Consider the following 22,805-nt stretch of genomic DNA (forward strand, 5'->3'; position numbering starts at 1 on the left):
TCCCTGACTAGCAATGCCACTCCCCCACCCTTCATTCCTCTGCCTCTATCATGTTTGAAACTTTGGAACCCTGGAACATTAAGCTGCCAGTCCTGCCCCTCCTGTAGCCAAGTTTCACTAATGGCTATAATGTCGTAATTCCATGTGTCAATCCTCGCCCTCAGCTCGTCTACCTTCCCCACAATACTCCTTGCATTGAAACAGACCCACCTCAGAAGATTATTACCACCACACACAATCCTTCTATTTGTGAATTTGCATGAACTTTTAACATCATTTATTTTCGCCTCCGCTCCACTATCTGCTCTGGCACTCTGGTTCCCATCCCCCTGCAAATCTAGTTAAAACCCTCCCCAATAGCACTAACAAACCTCCCTGCAAGGATATTGGTCCCCTTGTAGTTCAGGTGTAACCCGTCTCTCTAGTACAGGTCCCAACTGCCCCAGAAGAGGTCCCAATGATCCTGAAATCTGAAACCCTGCCCCCTACACCAGTTCCTCAGCCACGTGTTCATCTATTCTTACCCTCACTGGCACGTGATACAGGTAGCAATCCTGAGATTACCACCCTCAAGGTCCTGCTTTTTAACTTCCTACCAAGCTCTCTATACTCACTCTTCAGGACCTCCTCACTCTTTCTTCCTATGTCATTGGTACTGATGTGTACCATGACATCTGGCTGATCACCCTCCCACTTCAGAATGCTGTGCACGCGATCAGAGACATCCCTGACCCTGGCACCCTGGGACGCAACAAACCATCCAGGAGTCTCTGTCACGACCACAGAACCTCCTGTCTGTACCTCTAACTATCGAGTCCCCTATCACTACCACTCTCCTCTTCTTCCACCCTCCCGGGTGACCATATTTTGAAGAAATATATTACTCATAATTCCTCACATATAAAAAATGTCAAACTGACTTGATTTTGGGGAATTGTATATTTTATACCTAGAGTTCCTTTTTCATATACACCACCTGACATCTATACACACTAAGCATCATATCAATGGTGGGAAGGTTACTGAGGGATAGGATTATTTGCATTTCGAAAGGCAAGGACTGATTATGGATAGTCAACCGGGCTTTATAGTTGGGAATACTGTCGCTTCGAATTTGGTCTTTTTTTTCTGAAGAGGTAATCGAGAGGACAGGACTTGCAAATGTTAGCTACATGGACCTTAGCAAGGCCTTTGACAAAGCCCCAGTGGTGGACTGGTCCAGCAAATTAAAACACATGGGATCCAGGAAGAGTTCACAAATTGGATGCTAAACTTGATTTGGTGAAAGGAGCTAAAAGTTTGGGTGAATTACAGAATATTCCAATGACAACATCAATTTCAACTCATTCTGTAACTCAATGATGTGGTAAACAGAGAGTCATCAAATATTTCTTGTGGAACATCTCATATTGCAGCTAATGACACAAAGTGAATATATATTCATACCGGGGTACAGTATTCCACCATTGGATAGTGCAGTTTGTGTCCCTTTGCTGTACGTCCTGAAAAGAAACAACTTTGGCAGATGTCATAGTTGAAGTGCTTGAGGCTCCGATACCTGCAAAGGAAGAACAAATGTCAAACAAATTTTGTTTGAAATACAATGCTTCTTTACAAACTGACATTCACCAAATCTGCTTTTTCACTAGTTTGCACGCTGATTCATAACTGTAACTCCTATCATTTGTGATCAGTGCCTATAAACATCCAAAACATGTGAATTAGCTCTTCCAACACTGTTAATATCTTCAAGTTCAATTTGCACTAATTGCATTCACCTCCCCACACCTCTAAAGTCTTAAAGCTCTAATCCAAGATTCAGAAGCACCCAAGCATCTTCTTTTATCTCATGAGACTGTCTAAATGATAACAACTCCAATTATGCATCTCCATTTGCAGAGATTAAACTGCTATTAATTAATTTTTGAAAGCTTAATTCCTGCTATGATGACTTTTGTTGGTTTGGAATTTGTGGAATTAAGTGTGAATTCTTTCCTTGCAGCACACGCCTTTGCAAGGTTGCACATCTTACCTGAAGCCTACAATCGGGCATTCTTTGCAGATGTTACACTTCGCCTGATGTTTTGCAGTTTCAGCAGCTGCTACTCGGTGTAAAACAGGTAGCCAGACCATGGACTGAGGCTCTAGTCTCATCCACTCTACAAACAGTTTAGCATCAATCTCTGGCTTGTTCTGAGCCTAGAAAAGGAGAAATTCAAGCGTTGTTAATAGCTTGTCAAAGCTTACTGCTTCCTCCATGACTTAAAATCAATTCAATAATGGATATTTACTCACTTTATGTTGCAAAAATAAAATATAATTCAATGACTTAAATACATTGTCTTTTGCTGATGCTAACTATGAATAATAGGAGCCTGTTTGCCTCTGAATCAGAAGTTCTTAAGGTCAAAGTCCCATTCCAAGCAAAAATCAAAAATCCTTGTGAGGGAGCTCGAAGAGGTTCCTTCCTTTTGAGAGCAGTGTTGAGGGTGAACTGGGTTGCCTGAGAGGCAGGAGTCAGTGTGAGCCACAATGTTGAAAGAGCCAGGAGCAAGGGGGAGCTGGATGTCAAGAAATTTGTTTGTGATTTCAACACCTCTGGAGAGGCCTTGTATAATGATGCATTGAATCAGTATTAACTAACAATGTTATTTCCATGAATGGTTCTGAAATTTTGTAAAACTCTATTTAGTCATGCTCTCGTTTGATGAAGAGATTCATCCCTAAATCTTTTAAAGTATCATTTACCTGTGAACAATACTTAGATCTATCAGATTTGCTTTAAGAATTAGTGTCAGACTATGAGCCCCCATCAAATATGAACTGGAATTACATTAAATAAGCTTACATATTGGAAGCAACTGCGGACACTTGGTTCTATGTTGCTACCTCCGAACGAAGCTACTTCCCCAAGCTGGCGAGGGATCTGTACTGCATCATGAAGCAAGAGACTCAGGCTTCGTTGGTCACACAAATCATTGGGTCCAGTTACTTGCTTGAAAAGATCTGTAAAAAGATGACAGCAAGGAAATACAGTATTGTTAATCTTCAGATAGGCAGCGAAGAATTCAATAAGTCCAACTTTTCTTGATCATTTGTTTTGAGTATGGTGTATTCTAGTTAATTGGGTCATTGGTTAATTATGATAGCTGCTTATTTGGGGCAAATCTTAAAGAACAGAAAATAATCGAGAAAATAGCTGAGATTCAAAGAAGAGAAACTGCAAATAAAAGAATAAATAAGTAAATAAATAATACTGAGAACATGAGGTCTAGAGTCCTTAAAAGTGAGTCCCCAAGTTATGGAACCAGTCAAGAGTTGAGGTGAGTGAAGTTATCCACTCTACTTCAGGAGCCTGGTGGTTGAACAGTAATAACTGTTACTGAACCTGGTAGTGTGGGACCCAAGGCTCCCGTACTTCCTTCTCACTGGCAGCAATGAGAACAGAGCATGGTCTGGAAGATGGAGGCCTTGCTGACGGATGCTGTTTTCTTGTGGCATCATTTTCTTGTAGATGTGCTTAGTGGGAGGGAGGGCTTTGCCTGTGATGGACTGGGCGCATCCACCACTTTTTGTAGGCGTTTCCGTTCTTGGGCATTGGTGATTCCATACCAAGCCATGAAGGAACCAGTCAGGATACTCTCCACTGTGCACTGAAAGAAGTTAGTCAAAGTTCTAGATGTCATACCGATTCTGTGCAAACTTCTAAGTAGAGACGCTGCTGTGCCTTCTTTATAATGACACTTAAATACTGGTCCCAGGACAGATCCTTCGAAATGACAATGCCAAGAAATTTAAAGTTATTGACCCTGACATGCATATAGCTTTGCACCTCTTTCAGAGGCTTGTCAGGAAGAGTAATTATCTTTGCTAATGACACACAGCTGTTAATCTGCTAAATTACAAACATGATTTAGGAGCAGAATTAAGCCTCACAGCCTCAGAGCCCAAGATCATGGTTCAGCTGACTAAACTTCACTTCCACATTCCTCCTTGTCTGCATGTTCACCTCTTTCCTGCCTGCTGTAGGTGAGTTTCAAGTACACAGAACAGTCAGAGGGGAAAAAAAACTCAATTATAACCCTTATTTTTAAATAATAGCTACGTTATTGGGTCTCCCTTAGGAGGAACAATATGCACCACATCTTAGAAAAGTGAGAGGTGATGAAAGCATACGAGACTCTCAACTCCAGTGAATGCAAGCTGAGTTTATCCAATCTCACCTCATAAGGCAACTCATCTATTCCAGTTATCAGTCCAATAAACTTTTGCTAAACTGCCTCCAATGCATGTTTATCCTCTTTAAGGGAATCAGTGACAAACATGATCTCACCATTGCTCCAGTTGACAGAAATAAAATCGCCATTCTTTCATATTCAGTTCTCCTAGCAACAAACAATGCCATTTTTAGCTATCATAATTACTTGCTCTAGCCTACAGAGTTCACACCATTCTTAGAAAACTCTCCAGTTTACAAAGTAAGGTGCAAAAAACCCATAAAATATTCAGTGAGTGGCAATTCAGAGGGGAAAAATGCCTTGCTCATAAGAGAAGTCAGAGTAGAACAGCATGACTGGTTCAAGCAGACAGGAAGGACAAAGTAACTAAAATAACCATGTGTTACAACAGTGACGAGATGTGCAGAACAGTATCTCTGAATGCACACTCGTCAAACCTTGAAGTGGATGGGCTACAGCCGCAGATGACCAACAAACAGGAGGTACCTAATAAAATGGCCCTGAGTGTATGTAAAGGCTTTCTGGAAATCCAAGTACGCATGGATGTACTGTCACTTTATTCACAGCTTAAATTACTTGTCCAATAAACAGCTTTTTTCACAAGATTCGCAGTCTGATGAGGGCTGGTTCTGTGGAATTCAAAACCGGTGATCCAGAACTCTACAAATCCAAATTCGACCTACGAAAGCTATGGCAAAAGCGAAAAAGAAATTCCGAGTGAAGTTTCGAACATAATTGGATGCATGTAACCTGTTGCAAGGTTTGCAAGCTATTACTTCCTACAAGACAAAATCTAACATAAATGGCCGTGATGCTTCATTTCATGATCAGCTCAGTGCCTTTTCTGCACACTTTGAAAGGAAGAATAAAACTTCACCTTTGAAAATCCCTGCAGCATCTGGCAACCCTGTGATATCTGTCTCAAAGGGTGATGTCCGAACAACTTTTAATAAGTAAGGTGAACCCTCACAAGACATCAGGCCCTACATGGCAGGGCACTGAAAACCTGTGCCAACCAACTGGCAGAAATGTTCAAGGACATCCTCAACTTCTCACTGCTGCAGTCGGAGGTTCCCACCTGCTTCAAATGGCATCAATCATACCAGTGCCAAGAACAGCAGGGTGAGCTGCCTCTACAGCTATCACCTAGTAGCACTTTCCACTGTGATGAAATGCTTTGAGAGAGTAGTCATAGGCAGAACTAACTCCTGCCTGAGCAAGGACCTGGATGTGCTGCAATTTGCCTACCACCATAATTGGTCTACAGCAGATGAAATCTTACTGGCTCTCCAATCGGCCTTGGACCATCTGGACAACAGCAATATCTAAGTCAGGCTGCTGTTTAGTGATTACAGCTCAGTGTTTAACACTGTCACCCCCTTCGTCCTAATCAACAAGCTTCAAATCCGAGGCCTCTGTACCTCCCTCTGCAACTGGATCCTTGAACTCCTTGTCGAGAAACCATAGTCAGTGCGGATCAGAAATAACATCCCCTTCTCAGTGACAATCAACACAGGTGCACCTCAAAGATGTACGCTTAGCCCAATGCTCTATTTTATCAACACATTTGACTGTGTAGCTAGGCATAGCTCAAAGTTCAAAGTAAATTTATTATCAAAGTATATATATGTCATCATTCATGACCCTGACATTCATTTTCTTGTGGCATACTCAATAAATCTATTATAGAATAACAACCATAACAGAATCAATGGAAGACTACACCAACTTGGGTGTTCAACCAGTGTGCAAAAGACAACAAGCTGTGCAAATACAAAAAAGGAGAGAAAAATAAATACACAAACAAACAAGTAAGCAAGCAATAAATATCGAAAACATGAGATGAGTCCTTGAAAGTGAGTCCATAGGATGTGGGAACATTTCAATGATAGAGTGAGTGAAGTGATCCCCTTTGGTTCAGGAGCCTGATGGTTGAGGGGTAATAAGTGTTCCTGGATCTGGTAGTGTGAATTCTGAGGCTCCTGTACCTCCTTCCTGATGGCAGCAGTGAGAACAGAGCATCTCCTGGGTGGCGGGGGTCTCTGATGATGGGTGCTGCTTTCCTGCGACAACCTTTCAGGGCTTTACCTGTGATGGACTGGGCCATATCCACTACTTTTTGTAGGTGGCTTATAGACCTCTGGTTTCCTTCTCCTGACATCAATAACCAGCTCCTTGGTCTTGCTGACATTAAGTAAGGGGTTGTTGTTATGGCGTCACTCAGCCACATTTTCAATCTATCTTCCTTTTAGGCTGATTAGTCCCCACCTTTGATTCGGCCAATAACAGTGGTGTTGTCAGTAAACTTGAATAATGTACTGGAGCTCTGTGTAGCCACACAGTCACAGTGTACAGTGAGTAGAGCAGGGGACTAAGCGCACAGCCTTGTGGAGCAACTTGTGTGGATGGAGATGGTGGAGGAGATGCTATTGCCAATCCAAATTGACTGGGGTCTGCAAGTGAAGAAATTGAGGATTCAATTGCACAAGGAGATATTGAGGCCAAGGTTTTGGTGCTTATTGATTAGTTTTGAGGGGATGATGATATTGAATGCTGAGCTGTAATCGATAAACAGCATCCTGATGTATGCATCTTTGCTGTCCAAATGTTCCAGGGTTGAGTGAAGAGCCAATGACATGGCATCTGCTGTAGACCTGGTGCTTCAGAGACAAATTGGACTGGAACTAAGTTGCTTCTCTGTTATCAACCTCTCAAAATGTGTCATTACTGTGGATGTAAGTGCTACCGGATGATACTCATGGAGGCAGGTTACCACGTTTTCTTAGGCACCATTATAATTGAAGCCTGCTTGAAGCAGGTGAAACGAGAGGTTAAAGATCTCAGTGAACTCTCCAGCCAGTTGATCAGCACAGGTCTTTAGTACTCGACCAGATACCCTGTCTGGGCAGGATGCTTTTCATGGGCTCACATCCTGAAGGATGCTCACACATCAGCCTCAGACACTGAAATCAAAGGGTCATCAAGGGCTGTAGAAGCTTGTGATGGTTCGTCCATGTTTGACAGTCAAAGTGAGTATATAGATGGCATTGGGCTCATTTGGAAGCCCTTTTGTTGCCTTTGTCACTTGATTTAACTTTCAGAGGTGTTAGTATTCAAGCCCTGCCATAACTGTCAAGCATCCTTCATTGATTCAAGTTTAGCCCAAAAAATCATCCACGGCTTCTGATTGAGGAAGACACAAACTTCATCTATGTGCAGATGGCACAACTTTTGTTACAGAATCTCAGATGGTGATGAAGTGGTGCATAAGAATGAGACAGATTGGTTGATTGTATGGTGTCACAACAACAACCTTGCGCTCAGCATCAGTCTGACCAAAGAATTGGTTGTGGACTTAGGAAGGGGAAATCAGGTGAGTACACAGCAGTCCTCATCACGGGGTCAGCAGTGAAAAGGGTGAGCAGCTTCATGTTCTTGGGTGTCAACATCTCTGAAATCTTTCCTGGGCCCAACATCTTGATGCAATTGAAAAGAAGGCACACCAGCAGCTATACTTCATTAGGAAAGACTCTAGCAAATGTACCAGGGAGGACATTCTGACTCGTTGCATCACTGTCTGATACAGAGGCACGAATGCACAGGATTGTAAAAGCTGCAGAGGGTTGTAAGCTCCATCATGGGTACTAGACTCCCCACCATCAAGGACATCTTCAAAATGTGATGCCTCAAAAAGGTGGCATCTATCACGAAGTACCCTCACTATCCAGAACATGACTCCTTCTCATTACTACCATCAATGGAGATACTGGAACCTGAACACACTCAACATCTTCCCCTCTGTCATCAATTCTGAATAGTCCATAAACCCATGAACACTACCTATTTTGCTCTATTTTTGCATTTTTGAATATATATTCTTATTGTAACATGGTAATTTTTATGTATTGCACTGTATTGTTGCTACAAAACAACAAATTTCACAACATATATCAGTGACCATACACTTGATTCTGAATTTTTCCAGGTGCCCTCATTTAACATCTTCAGCCATAGCCTCTCACATTTTCCCAATATCAAATGTTCAGCTAACTGGTTAGTAGTTCCCTTTTCTGTTTTGCTCCCTTTTTCAATAAAGAAGTTACATTCTCTATTTTCTAACGGAACAATATCCCCAAAGGGATTTGGAAATTTAGGAACTATAATTAATGTATCAAGAATTTCACTAGTCACTTCCTTAAGTTCCTCATAAACACTTTAAAGAAATCCGTGCATGGCTTTGGTACAGATAAGTAGTAATGGCTTTCATTTAGCAAAAAAAATGTTTACAATGCAGAGAATTTAAGTTTTATAGTGAGGGAAATGGTAAAGCCATGCTAATGAACCAGTGAGTGGTACTCAAATCCATACAGAGTGAGCTGGCACACAGGCTTGCATCTGCTTTAGGCAAAACAATATTCAACTCAGTACCTACGATGAGTGGTCCAATACTCACATTTATATTTTTCCTCCAGAAGACCCTTGGATAGGCACATCAATCCAATCCTCAAAGATAACGCTCTGATTCTTCCACTCCTACCCCTAATAGAAGAAAACTGATCACTTTTACAGATTTCAGTACAGCAGAGATCCACTCTACATTGCCCATTTTCAAAACACAAATACTGTTTTACCGATGCAGCTTAACTGGGAGTATGTGGTTGTCCTTAGTCGCCTTCTGTACCTTAACCAGGTTGAGAAAAATTGTATTTCACTTTTCCACCACTGTAACCTGAATTTGAACCAAAATCCATGTTTACAAATGATCAGCTTACATGTGGATTATACTACTTTCAACTGTGCATGATTTAATGAAAACAACCACACGGGATATGACCACTCATGAGAGTTTAGTGTAAGGTCCACCTCGTACTGCTGTTCTGACTATACAGACTTCCATCAGCAATAGATTAAGTTGTACATGAATACCCAGAAGATTTCCTTCAACACGAAAAGTTTAGGCAGCTATTGCTTCATTGTTATAGATGAAATAGATTGAGTCCAAGAAGCGTTAGTGGTATAATTCAGTTAAAATGCTGAGAAAGCCCAGAAATCTTGGAAATGAACATTTTTAAAAGGCCAAGATTTTATTGTGAAAGTTATCAGTGATCCTAAACATACTACTACGTCGACTCAGGCCTAGGGAGCCGGCGTCGGGCACAAATCCTAAACATAAAACAATGCTTATTAATTTCAGATTTAATTTCTAAAATAAACTATATTTTCTGGCTTAAATAGTTAAAAAGTTGCGAATCACTTTCTATAGAATGTGGAACAAGACATTCAGCACAACTAGTAACAGCTACCAGAAAAAAAGATGAAAACTTTGGGTGAACTTTGGTTTTACAAATCCGTACATGGCATCAGTGAAGTCGGGTCAGTAACTAAGTACAGTTCAGTCACAATTGTTAACTCAATAAATTGACTTACTGATAAAATTAATAAAATTTTAAAACATAAATTCACGATACCTCTCGATATATCTTAATGCTCAAATAGTGAAAACATTTTCTTCCAGAGAAGAGCATTAAGTAATTATTTTATGACAGATGTAAACTGACAATTCAAATATCAAAACTGAATCAAATTATTCCTTCAACTTTCTGTCAGCTAATTAATTGTGAAGGGTTAAAAGAATAATATTAAGCCACCCAATTAACTATATAACTATTTTAATAAAATAGTTCTGTTCTTTTGAATAGAACTTTTGAGTTGTATCCTGGTTTGTGAATATCTGGTGCAACATTATGAGGCAAAATATATTGAAAAGGGAAGATCAGAGAGATCCAGTTCATCCTAACCTGTAGAACGTAAGGAAACTTGTCTGATTATATATCTCTTTTGTCGAACAATTACAATATAAATAAGATGTTTTGAACAAAACCTTTTATGAACAAAAGCCACGCCAATTTAAAATGCCTCCAAGAAAAGGCAAACCAGAAACTAAATTCAAGAGGAGATTTTAATTTACTTCAACAATGAAACTTGTTTTGGTTTGATTTAATGAGATTTCAATTCTTGGATCTGGATAATTAAACTTATTTGGCTACACTTGCTCAAGACACTGGATCAACTTTGTCAGCAATGCCGTTCACATATATTCTACCAAAGATGCATGGCTTTCCAACTTTCAGGATAAAGAGAAACAACGTAAGCATCAATGTAAACATTTTAATGTTTCAAAATGCCATCCATAAACCCCAGAAACAAGGTCACAGAAATAAAAACAATTCCTCCAACTTGGTTGATTCTTAATCAATCCTAAATCAAGCAAGGAATCAGAATCAGGCTTATTATCATGAGCATGTGTCATGAAATTTGTTAACTTAGCAGCAGTAGTTCAATGCAATACATAATATAGAAGAAGAAGAAGAAGAAAATAAAAGGAGATCTATTCATTAATTTTATATCCCTAATTTCCTTTTATCCTAATGTGATTTTCTAACTGGGAAAGGGGAACAAAGTTAGAATTAATTAATTTCCCTGAACAATACTTGAGAAAAGCAAAACATTGGGAGCAAAAACACGAGGTGACGCAAGAAAGAGAAATCAAAGGTGGCCCCAAGTCTTACACATTTCACAGAATAAACTAGTACCATTGTGCGAGCTGATGTAAGGAACCAGGACTTAGGTGAAAGCTCAGAAGAGCAGCCAATCAAAGCTGCCAAATCATCCTTAGCTACTTCACCAATGACACTGTTTCTGTTGCAAGGACAGAAGTGAATACATTTGTTGATAACTGCAGAATTCACTTTCATTTGCTATTCCTCAAATATTGAAACTGTCCAGTAAGTGGGGAAGTGGGCAGCACCACCAATTACACATTACAGAATAAGTATATGGGTCCAGCAGGAAATATAGGTCAGATTTATCAGAGGGATGTTAGGTCTCCATAGTTAACTTACCAAAAATCAGGCTTGCATTTTCTAGAATTTAGAAGATTATACGGCATTTAGGAGAAGGAATTTCTTTAGCCAGAGGATCTGTGAAATTCATTGCCACAGACAACTGTGGCGGCCAAGTCATTGGGTATTTTTAAAGTGGTGATTGCTAGGTTCTTGCGTAGTACCAAGGTTACAAGGAAAAAGGCAGGAGAATTGGTTGAGAGGGGAAAATAAATCAGCCATGATTGAATGATGAAGCAGACTCAATGAGCTGAATGGCCACATTCGACTTCTATGTCTTACGATCCTATGAAATTAATGAAGGGGAAACTCTTTCCCCTGTTTAAATAATCTAGAACAAAGAGGCATTCCTCAAAATTAAAGCTTCACAGAAGGAAAAATAAGAATTACTTCTGTGTCCGAAGAGTTGGACAAGTTTGAGATTACCTTCCACAAAAGGTAATCTGATATTGAAGGATGGATAATCCCCATTAATGGCATTGTGGTACAGGAGACCACTGAGGATGAATGAGACACAGCATTCCAGCAGTAAGGGGTAGTGATACAGGGAAATTGATAATACTCTCTGCAGTTTTTGAAAAGAGCCTGGTGTCAGGATTAAGGATATCCAGGGGGACCGATTACCCTGTTTTGAATTCTAATGATGTACAAAATGCTTCAAGGTGAAACTGACGAGCTGAATGAGTGGACAAGAATGTGGCAGATGGGACATAAATTGGAAAAATGTAATGTCATCCACTTTTTTTTTTAAACACACAAAACTGAAAATCAGAGAAGCTTTTTAAAAAGTTGAGAAATGGGCAACGTACATTTAGAAAAGGAAATATATGTGCTTTTACACAAGTCACTGAAAACTAAATGCTGATGCAGCAAATGGCAGGGGAGATAAATGTCAGCCTTTATTTTGGCAAGATTTGAAATCAAGTGCAGTATGTCTTACTGCTATTGTGCTGGTTCTTGTTTAACATGGAGTTTTTGTCTCCTTATCTAGGAAGGATACACTTGTTATAAAGGGAGTTCAACAAAGATTCACTACACTGATTCCAAGGATCGAAGGTTTGCTATACGAGGAGGAATCGACGAGACCAAGCCTGCATTCACAAGAGTTTATAAGAATGAGATCAGCTTATGAAATTGTTAAAAAAAAAAAATTGCAGGTTTAAAAGGATGGATGCATTAGGGTTAGAAGTCAGTCTCAGAATAAGATGCCACTTGTTTCGGACTTAACAGATATTGGCGAATCTTTGGAAGTTTCTATCCAAAAGAGCTGTCGAGTCATTAAATTTGTTTCAAAAGAGGGATGGATAAACGTCTAAATAAGAAAGAAATTGTGGATACAGGGGTGGGAAAGGAAAACGATGTTCAGGTAGAAGATCAGTTTCATTTTGATCAAAGGCAGAATAAGCTTGAAGAACCAGGTGGCCAAATGCTGAAATGAGTGCCAACCAAAGAGGCTGCTTTGCCAAAAATTATGCCCTAAGAGCACAAGAAACAGGAGTAAAGCAGGCCACTGAGTCACTCAGTTTGCACCATTATTCAGTAGTATGGCTGAATCTGGCTTCCTACCTTTTCACCATAACCCTCGACTCTCCTGCAGTCAAACCACCATCTATATGAGACCTGAATGTCATTAACTTTTCTGCCTTCACAGTTCACTAGAGTACTCCAAAGATAACAACCCAGAGAAGAAATCTTCCTCATCTCCACCCAATTCTGAAATTTTGCCCCAAGATCTGGAGTCCTCCGAGAGGGGAAATGTCTTTTTAGCATTTACCCATTGAACACACTCAGAATTTGTTTCTGTTAGATGACTCCTCACTTTTCCAAGTCACCATACCAATCTGTCTGCCCTTGGCCTTCTCCGTTGCTATGGAATGGCCAGATTCAAATTGGAATAACATCTATTGACCCAAAGGTTTGAAAATTTAATTTTCCAATTTCAGGTAACCCAACCATCACCCCCCTCCAGTGCTCTCCTAAAACACACACTCATCTCTCAGTTTAGTTTTCTTCTCCTTTTGTTCAGTTCTGCCTTCTCCCTCTCTATGTGCCTGGTTCAACTGGAACATCATCCCTTCTCCATCTGGTTTCCCTATCATCTAACTGTTTCTATCACATACTCCTGCCCCTCGGCCATACTGGAAATCTTTACTCTTTCTTCTCAGACTGACGAAAGGTCTTGATCTGAAGCATCGAATTAAACTTATCACCTCCACAGATGTTACCTGGCCCTCTGAGTTCAAGGTTTTCTTTTTTTTTGTTCCAGATTCTAACACCTGCAATATATTTGTCTTATTAATGTAACTAATCTAGTTAGGTTTCAGGTAACCTGTCTCATTTTTGGTCAATGAAAATGAAGGAGGGTGCCTTAACTCTCTCCAGCTGGCAATGGTCTTTGCTGAGAACTTATGTACAAGTCTTGCTGTGTGCAGCATTAATTCCTTGATCTGAAAAGCAGCTGACCACTGCAGTCATCAGTATCCATGCCTTTTCCTGAAAGTCAATAAAAAGCAGCTGAAGATAGTTGGGCTGAGGACAACGTTGAAGAACTCCAATGGTGCCAGAAATGGCTTATTTTTGAATATTGGTCTGCACATATTCTTATGTGATTCCAGTTTGCCCGATTCCCATTTAAATCAATTTCATTAATATACCTTGATGCAACACTTTAAGGTTTGCTTTTTTGGTTCAGCAGCATTAAATCTTGTCTCATCTTCGGAATTCGGCTCTTTTTGAACACATTTGGTCTAAAGCAGCAATGTAAGCTTGAGTCAAGAGGCCTTGGCAAAAGTCAAATCAAGCACTTTAAATGCTCATTAGTGTTTAGGCTGAGGTCAACAACACAGATGGCAACACTTTCCATCACTTTGTTGATGATTGAGAGAATGAAGTGACTGTAACTGGGCATATGTTGGTGACAACACAGACCAGAGCAACTTTCCACATTGGCTTCTAAGATGCTAGTGTAGGAGTTGTATTCGAACAACTTAGCTGGTTGCTGAGTACTTCAGTTCTTCAGCACTACAACTGGGACGTTACTAATCCCAGTTTATTTGCTTTATTTAATGCTGTTGGCTATTTCTTTGTGCACAGCAGCTGCAATGAATTGGCTGAAGACCAGATTCCAGGTGGTGTATAATTTAGGATGATGTCACTTGTCACTTTAGGTGAATATTTTTGCAAATGCACCAAGCTTATTTTTGGCACTCATGAGCTGAGATGAGAATGCAAATGGTCTTATTTGCTAGATGTGGCAAGACTGAACAGCTTTGATCCTTACAAAGACCACCAATGACAAACGGTTTGGAAAATGCCTTGTTGAGGAGTTTCACGGATTTGGATAGTTAATTTAAAACACACCTTAACTAGTCTGCATTTTAACCCAAATGATATCTTATAAAAAAATGAATTACCACCAATTTTATTCAGTTTAACAGAAGCCTAATTTACTTAACTGGTAAAGGATGTATCAAAAGCCAACAGATAGTTAAATTAATTTGAAGTCAACTGAAATTATAAAAGCAGTACTTACGTATCAAAGACATTAAGTAACCAGTTCAAGCACATGTCAACACAGAGTGGCACATTAACCAAATCCTTGTGATTTTGCTCCAAGCCATCATAAATGGTTGTTAAACAGTTGATCACCTCAGTCACATTTAGAAGCTGCTCATTTTGCACTAATTTATGTTGTTCGAAGATGCGATGTGCTGTATTCAATTCCAACAGATCCACTGCAAAGAGGAAATTGAACTGAATTTAACGATACAGTTTACATAGGTCATCTGAATAAAATTAACACATTTTTTAAATACAAGGATACAGTGCCTTGGGGAAGTACAGTGGATTCCCGTTAATTGGGCTATCAGTTAATCAATGCAGCTGGTTATTTGGGACAATTCTTAAAGAACGAAAACTAATTAAGAAAATTAGCTGGGATTCCCTTCATTTACTTGGGACACTAAGCCGCTTAATTGGGATGGGGAACAGTTACTAACAAGCATCAGTTCCATGCACCTGCATGGCCAGAAGACACTACCCATGCATACAGCAAACAGTTTTTAAGTAGTGTCAGTTGCATGTTTGTGTTCAAAAATCTGTGATTTTTCTCACTGATAGTTGGTGAGAAATATGAGGGGTGATTGATAAGTTCGTGGCCTCTAGGGCAGGCACTCTGTAAGCCGCATGGAGAGGATATTGATGGGCTCACAGAGTGCATCACTGGTTACATCAACTTCCATGTGGACTGCAATGTTCTGACAAGAACTGTGCTTTGTTATTCAAATAATAAGCCATGGGTAACAAAGGACATTTAAGGACATCCTGAACGCTAAAAAGAGGGCGTTTAGAGATGGAAATAGGGAGGAGCTGAGGGCAATACAGAGGGGCCTGAAAGCCAGGATCAGGGAGGCTAAAGACAGGTACAGGAGGAAGCTTGAGTGTGAACTCCAGCAGAACAACATGAGAGAGGTCTGGAGTGGGATGAGGACCATCACTGGGTTCCAGCAAACCAGCAACAGAGGAGCTGAAGGCAGTATGGACAGGGCCAATGAACTTAACCAGTTCTTTAACAGATTTGACATTGTGGCCCCTGCCCATCCCCCACATGATTCATCTGTTTTCGGCCCCCAACCAACACATATTACACTCTCCCCTCCTACCCCTCCTCACAGTCCCCCACCCTGCTCTCATGACTATACCCCTTCCCCACATGAAACCACCACAGTGGGCTTCATAGCTGAACAGGTGAGAAGACAGCTGAAACATCTCAACCCAAGCAAGGCTGCAGGACCGGATGGTGTCAGTACCAGGGTGCTCAAAGCCTGTGCCCTTCAGCTAAGTGGAGTACTTCGCCATGTCTTCAACCTGAGCCTGAGTCTCCGGAGGGTTCCTGTACTGTGGACGGCGTCCTGCCTCGTCCCTGTGCCGAAGACGCCGCACCCCAGTGGCCTCAATGACTACAGATCGGTAGCATTGACCTCCCACATCATGAAGACCCTGGAGAGACTTGTTCTGGAGCTGCTCCAGCCTATGGTCAGGCCACACTAAGATCCCCTCCAGTTCGCCTACCAGCCCCAACTAGGAGTTGAGGATGCCAATCGTCTACCTGCTGAACCGCGTCTACGCCCACCTGGACAAGCCAGCGAGCACTGTGAGGGTCATGTTCTTTGACTTCTCCAGTGCGTTCAACACCATCCGCCCTGCTCTGCTGGGGGAGAAGCTGACAGCGATGCAAGTGGATGCTTTCCTGGTGTCATGGATTCTTGATTACCTGACTGGCAGACCACAGTACATGTGCTTGCAACACTGTGTGTTCGACAGAGTGATCAGCAGCACTGGGGCTCCACAGGGGATGGTCTTGTCTCCCTTTCTCTTCACCATTTACACCTCGGACTTCAACTACCGCACAGAGTCTTCTCATCTTCAGAAGTTTTCTGATGACTCTGCCATAGTTGGATGCATCAGCAAGGGAGATGAGGCTGAGTACAAGGCTACGGTAGGAAACTTTGTCACATGGTGTGCGCAGAATTATCTGCAGCCTAATGTGAAAAAGACTAAAGAGCTGGTGGTAGACCTGAGGAGGGCTAAGGCACTGGTGACCCGTTTCCATCCAGGGGGTCAGTGTGGACATGGTGGAGGATTACAAATACCTGGGGATAGGAATTGACAATAAACTGGACTGGTCAAAGAACACTGAAGCTGTCTACAAGAAGGGTCAGAGCCATCTCTATTTCCTGAGGAGACTGAGGTCCTTTAAAATCTGTCGGACGATGCTGAGGATGTTCTACGAGCCTGTGGTGGCCAGTGCGATCATGTTTGCTGTTGTGTGCTGGGGCAGCAGGCTGAGGGTAGCAGACACCAACAGAATCAACAAACTCATTCGTAAGGCCAGAGATGTTGTGGGGATGGAACTGGATTCTCTGACGGTGGTGTCCGAAAAGAGGATGCTGCCCAAGTTGCATGCCATCTTGGACAATGTCTCCCATCCACTACATAATGGACTGGTTGGGCACAGGAATACATTCAGCCAGAGACTCATTCCACCTGTCATAGGAAGTCATTCCTGCCTGTGGCCATCAAACTTTACAACTCCTCCCTTGGAGAGTCAGACACCCTGAGCCAATAGGTTGGTCCTGGACTTATTTCCTGGCATAATTTACATATTACAATTTAATTATTTATGGTGTAACTGTAACGAAAACCAATTTCCCTCGGGATCAATAAAGTATGACTATGACCTCCAGAAAATGTCCACAGCAAGGGTGATTGATAAGTTCGTGGCCTAAGGTAGAAGGAGATGAGTTATACAGTTCTCATTACACGCACATGCAGGTCAACTCTGAGTGATTATGCAGAAAGTTCGAAGTTAATAACTCATCTCCTTCTACCTTAGACCAAGAACTTAACAATCACCCCTGATGAGTTATTAGTTTCAAACTTTCTGCATATTTATAGCACCTTATTTTATTTCAAGTTCCTAGTATCTGGCACTTTTTCTTCTCCAACCCAGAAAGGTATCTTTTGGAAAACAGCATTCACATCAATCTAATTTTCTTGCTACTGGTTACTTACTTTCTTGGCCATTCTCCCCTAATTTCTCAGGAAACTATCAGTGTTTCACCATAAATAAATAAATAAAGGCATCCATTAGTCTGCGAGACCATGGATCTGCGCTTGGAAAGTCTTCACTCTCCAGGGCGCAGGCCTGGGCAAAGTTGTATAGAAGACCAGCAGTTGCCCATGCTGCAAGTCTCCCCTCTCCACGACACCTATGTTGTTCAAGGGGAGGGCATTAGGACCCATACAGCTTGGCACCAGTGTCGTCGCAGAGCAATGTGTGATTAAGTGCCTTGCTCAAGGACACAACATGTTCCCTCGGCTGGGGCTCGAACTCACGACCTTCAGGTAGCTAGTTCAATGCCTTAACCACTTGGTCACGTGCTTCACCATACCACACCAGAAAACTCTTCCAAAATGTTGCTGGTTTGGCCAAATCTTGATAATTTGAGTTCAAGATCCAAATACAAGTTACAAAACGGTACCTCAGTTTTTTTTTCATTTAAATCTCTTGGATAAATAGCTCTTCAAAAACTACTCTAGCAAACTACTTTTAACCATAAATGAGATTGCATTCCAAAAAAAAAAATCTGCTGGATTTTCAAATAAATATTTTAATATTCCTGCACCTTCTTGTGTTGCAAATTTTGCCAATAAGAACAGTGGATAAGAGATCCCAGACCCCATTAATACTCTGGAATCTATTTTAAGCCTGATGAGACACATGGGCAACAGGGTTAAGAAAAGGATGGTATGGCAGATGAATGTGTGGCTAAAGACTTGGTTCAGGAAACAAGGTTTCAGACTGATGAATAATTGTGGTCTCTTCTGGGGAAGGTATGACCAGTACAAAAAGGACAGGTTACACCCAAACTCAAGGGGGATCAATGTCCTTGCAGGCAGGTTTGCTAGAACTGTTGGGGAGGGTTTAAACTAGATTGGCAGGAGTATGGGAACCCGAAAAATAGGGCAGCAATTGATGTAAAGGTAGATGCATCAAGTAGGGAGACCGTGAGGAAGGATAGGCAGTGGATAGAGCATAAAGATGGGCTGAACATGTCTATTTTAATGTGAGAAGTAACAGGAACAAAAGTGATAAACTTATATGGATCACTACATGGAATTATGACATTATAGCCATTAGAAAGATTTCGGTTGTCACAGGGACAGGAATGGCTGCTGGATCTTCCAGGGTTTAGCTGTTTCAAAAGGGACAGGGAGGTAAAAGAGGTGGGGAAGTGGCATCACAATAACGGAGGGTGCTGCAATAAGGAAAGATGCCATGAAGGGATTACCTACTGAGACAGTGTGGGTAGACGTCAGAAACAGGGAGGAAGCAATAACACTTTTGGGAGTATTCTATAGACTACCCCTCCCCCAATAACAACAAAGACACCGAGGAGAACATCGGTCTGCAGACTTTGGAAAGGTACAAAAAAAGCAGGGTTTTTGTCACAGCTGACTTCAACGCTCTTAATGCTGTTTGGCATTTCTTTAATGCAAAAGTTTAGACAAGTCAGAATTTGTTAGGCATGCCAAGGAAGGATTCTTGACACAATATGTAGGCATGCCAACTTGAAGAGAGGCTAAACTGGATCTAGAACTAGGCAATGAATGCGGTCAGCTGGAAAATGTCTTGGTGGGTGAGCATTTTGAAGGCAGTGACCACAACTCCTTGACCTTTAGTACAGCCTTGGACAGGGATAGGGACAGATAGGATGGAAAAGTATTTAATTGGGGTGGGCAGATTATCATACTATTAGGTAGGAACTTTGAAGTGTAAATTGGGAATAGATGAACTCAGAGAAATCTACAATGAAAACATGGAGGTTGTCTAGAGAGTACTTGCAAGGTGATTTTGGATAGGTTTGCCCCATTGAGACAGGGAAAAGAGAGTCATGTGAAGGACCCATAGTTAACTAGAGAAATGGAACATCTAGTCAAGAGGAAGAAGGAAGCATACTTAAGGTTTAGGAAACAAAGATCAGACGGGGCTCTTGATAATTTCAGGGTGGCCAGGAAGGAACCTAAGATGAGACTCAGCACAGCTAGGAGGCGGCATGAGAAGGCCCTGTCAAGCAAGGCTAAGGAAAACCCTGAGGCAAATGTGAAGAACAGGAGAATAGGAGAACACTTAGGGTGAGGCTAAGACTGCTCCGGGATAAGAACGAAAACATGTGCCTGGAGTCAGAGGTGGTACATGAGTATTCTTCGCTCGTATTCACCAGTGAGAGGGATCTTGATGCAAGAGAGACTGCATTAAACAGACTGACATGCTGGAACATGCCGATGTTGAGAATGAATGAGCTGGAACTTTTGAAAAACATTCAGATAGATAAGTCCCCAGGACTGGACAAGACACACCCAAGGTTACAACGGGACATTGATAGGATGCAGAGCAGGGCTGAGAAATTGCAGGTGGAGTTCAATCTGGAAAAATGTGAGTGATTCACTTTGGAAGGTGAACTGCATGTGGATCAATCCTAGCCTCTCTCTAGGTATACTTCTATTCTCCTGTTCTTCACATTTGCCTGTTTCTGACTTCTGGAGGCAGAGCGAAGTCAAGATGCTGCTGAACGGCGACACCTTTGCATGCATCTTCTATTTCTATCTTTTATCAACTTTCAAGATTCTTTTGAAGACTGTGACCTGGAATTACACTCTAACTTTGGTTCTTTGTGGGAATGGGACCTGCTCTCAGGGCCTCACAACTGGCTGCTATTCGACATACCAAGGATGCGGCCTGGAAAGCAAGTACACCTTCAGGGTTCCAGATTTTCATGGCTCTGGAGACATGCTGATTCTAGGCTGGTACCCCTGACTCAAGTGTCATGGGAGTATATGGAACCTTGGGAGCAGAGGGTTAGCTGCACCTTTCTGGTGCTGACTCTCTGGGCACTAAGCTCAGAAAAAGCGACGCAACAAACTTTTAACATTGAAAATCAGCGAGTTGTTTATTATGTCACCCCTCTCACTGTGAAACAGACACACCTCTTCTTCCCTTATGAGAGAGAGAGAGCCAGCCAGCCAGCCAGCGGTATGTCACATTACCGAGTGAATGAGTAGTCTCGAGGGCACTGCAAGTCTGTGTCTTTATTGATGCTTTACTGCACGCTTGTTGATGCTGTTTGCTGGTGGAGCTGGGGGGGGAGGGAGTTCATTGTCTTACTGCTGCTTATGCATGGGAGGGTGTTTTGGGGTTCTAACGTTTTAACTGTCATTCATTCTTTGGGGCCCTTTGCTGTTTTTGTGGATGTTTGCGAAGAAAAAGAATTTCAGGATGTATATTGTATACATTTCTGACATTAAACATACCTATTGAAACCTACTGAAAGAATACAGTGTCAATGGCAGATTCTAAGCAGTGTGAAGGAACCGAGGGATCTTGGGAGTCCACACCCATAGATCCCTCAAAGCTGCCACACAAATTGATAAGGTGTTTAAGAAGGCGTATGGTGTGTTGGCCTTCAGTAATCGGCAGATTGAGTTCAAGAGCCATGAGGTAATGTTGCAGCTCTATAAAACTGTGGTTGGGAGTATTGTGTTCAGTTCAGGTCATTTCATTATAGGAAGGATCTGGAAGCTTTAGAGAGATTGCAGAGGGGAGTTATCAGGATGCTGCATGGATTAGAGATCATGTCTGAAGAGGAAAGGTTCAGTCAGCTAGGGCTTTTCACTTTGCAGTGAAGGAGGATGACAGGCCACTTTGACAAGAGGCATAGATAGTGTAGATATCCAACACCTTCTTTCCCCAGCGTGGCAATGGATAATATGAGAGAGCACAATTTTAAGGTGATTGGACTCTGGGGGGTGATTTCAGGGATAGTTTTTTTTGTACACAGAGCAGTACATTCATGGAATACACTACAAGAGGTAGTGGTACGTCGGAGCCGATTTAATGGGGACATTTAGAAGACTTAAAGAAGCACGTGGACAAAAGAAAAACAGAGGACTTTGTGGGAGGAAAGGGTTAGTCTGATCTTGGAGTAGGTTAAAAGGTTGACAACAACATTGTGGGTTGAAGGGCCTGTTCTGTGCTGTATTGTCCTATGTCCTACATTGTGTTCTATAGCCCCAGGGCTTTGCCTCAAACAGTCAAATACAAGCTCCATCTTGCGCTGTCTACTTTATTCATAATAGAACTCTCAGTTAGCCCAACTAACTGCCAAAAGCATAGATTTAAATTAACATGTATTATATTCGTTTATCAGAGCTAATACAAATATCACACCAAGTCAGCTACCAGGAAAGAGCTATGCAATAGTTCATGCCTAAAATATTTCACATTTATTTAATAACTTATTTTGTCCAGAAATTTCTTCCTACTGAATATTCAGGAGACTGCTTCAAATACAATCATGAACCCCACTACACACCCAACACCTTGGCAATTGTCTGAAACAGAGAGAAAATACGCAATTTTGATGTCATACTTGAAGGGATGAGCAAAACTCTGCTACCCATGACACCCAAACAGGGGTGGCGCTAAGGTGGTGCTATAGCCCCAGCAGAAATTACAATAGCACCACCGTAGCACCACCAAGAAATTAACTGAAATTTCACATACAAACTGCAGCTGCTTTGCTTTCTCTGTATAGTTTTGAATACAGCGTGTTTCTCCAGTTGATCTAGTGAAACAGCGCCCCCAATTACCATAGCACCCACGCAGCAATAAAGTCATAAACTCTGTCAGATCCACTCCAAACTTCTGCTTATTCATTCGTTGTCAATGTCTTGCCATTGCTGTCCTCAGATCAGTTAAGCTGATCTAAGATCACTTAAGGTGGTGATGTAACTCAGGCGAGAGACTGATAGTATACAACCAGCCGCAGATCCATGGTCTTGTGAGACTAACGGATGCCACACACACACACATTGTGCTTTTTCAAACTAGCATGGGCCTGGCACGTGCATTGTTTTGGTCGACATGAAAAATGAATCGATTTTTAGTGAGGAATCAGTGGTGTCTCAGTCTGAAGTAAGTGGGGATGAGGACGACAGCAGTTCACGAAAGAGTGTGAGGGCGAAGTACAGGAACAAGAAATGGAGCGGGATTCGGAGAGAACGTGAATGAAGCTGCTCTTAGTGCTAGTGGGAATACTGTTAG

At 41.7% G+C, this 22,805-nt stretch overlaps 1 protein-coding gene across 8 annotated transcripts in view; it reads right to left on the reverse strand.

Annotated features, from left to right (window-relative positions):
- LOC140201367 (utrophin-like) overlaps window positions 1–22,805 on the reverse strand; it is a 524,122-nt gene that overhangs the window by 95,357 nt on the left and 405,960 nt on the right. For all 8 annotated transcript variants that reach the window (XM_072265376.1, XM_072265377.1, XM_072265374.1 and 5 more), the window contains 5 exons: window positions 14,673–14,874; window positions 8,692–8,777; window positions 2,849–3,006; window positions 2,033–2,199; window positions 1,447–1,558 (listed from right to left, as the gene is read on the reverse strand). In XM_072265376.1, the coding sequence (XP_072121477.1) occupies window positions 1,447–1,558; window positions 2,033–2,199; window positions 2,849–3,006; window positions 8,692–8,777; window positions 14,673–14,874 (725 nt within the window). The remainder of the gene's footprint in view (window positions 1–1,446; window positions 1,559–2,032; window positions 2,200–2,848; window positions 3,007–8,691; window positions 8,778–14,672; window positions 14,875–22,805) is intronic.

The sequence above is a fragment of the Mobula birostris genome, chromosome 8, assembly GCF_030028105.1.
Source record: "Mobula birostris isolate sMobBir1 chromosome 8, sMobBir1.hap1, whole genome shotgun sequence".
Classification (NCBI taxonomy): Eukaryota; Metazoa; Chordata; class Chondrichthyes; order Myliobatiformes; family Myliobatidae; genus Mobula; species Mobula birostris.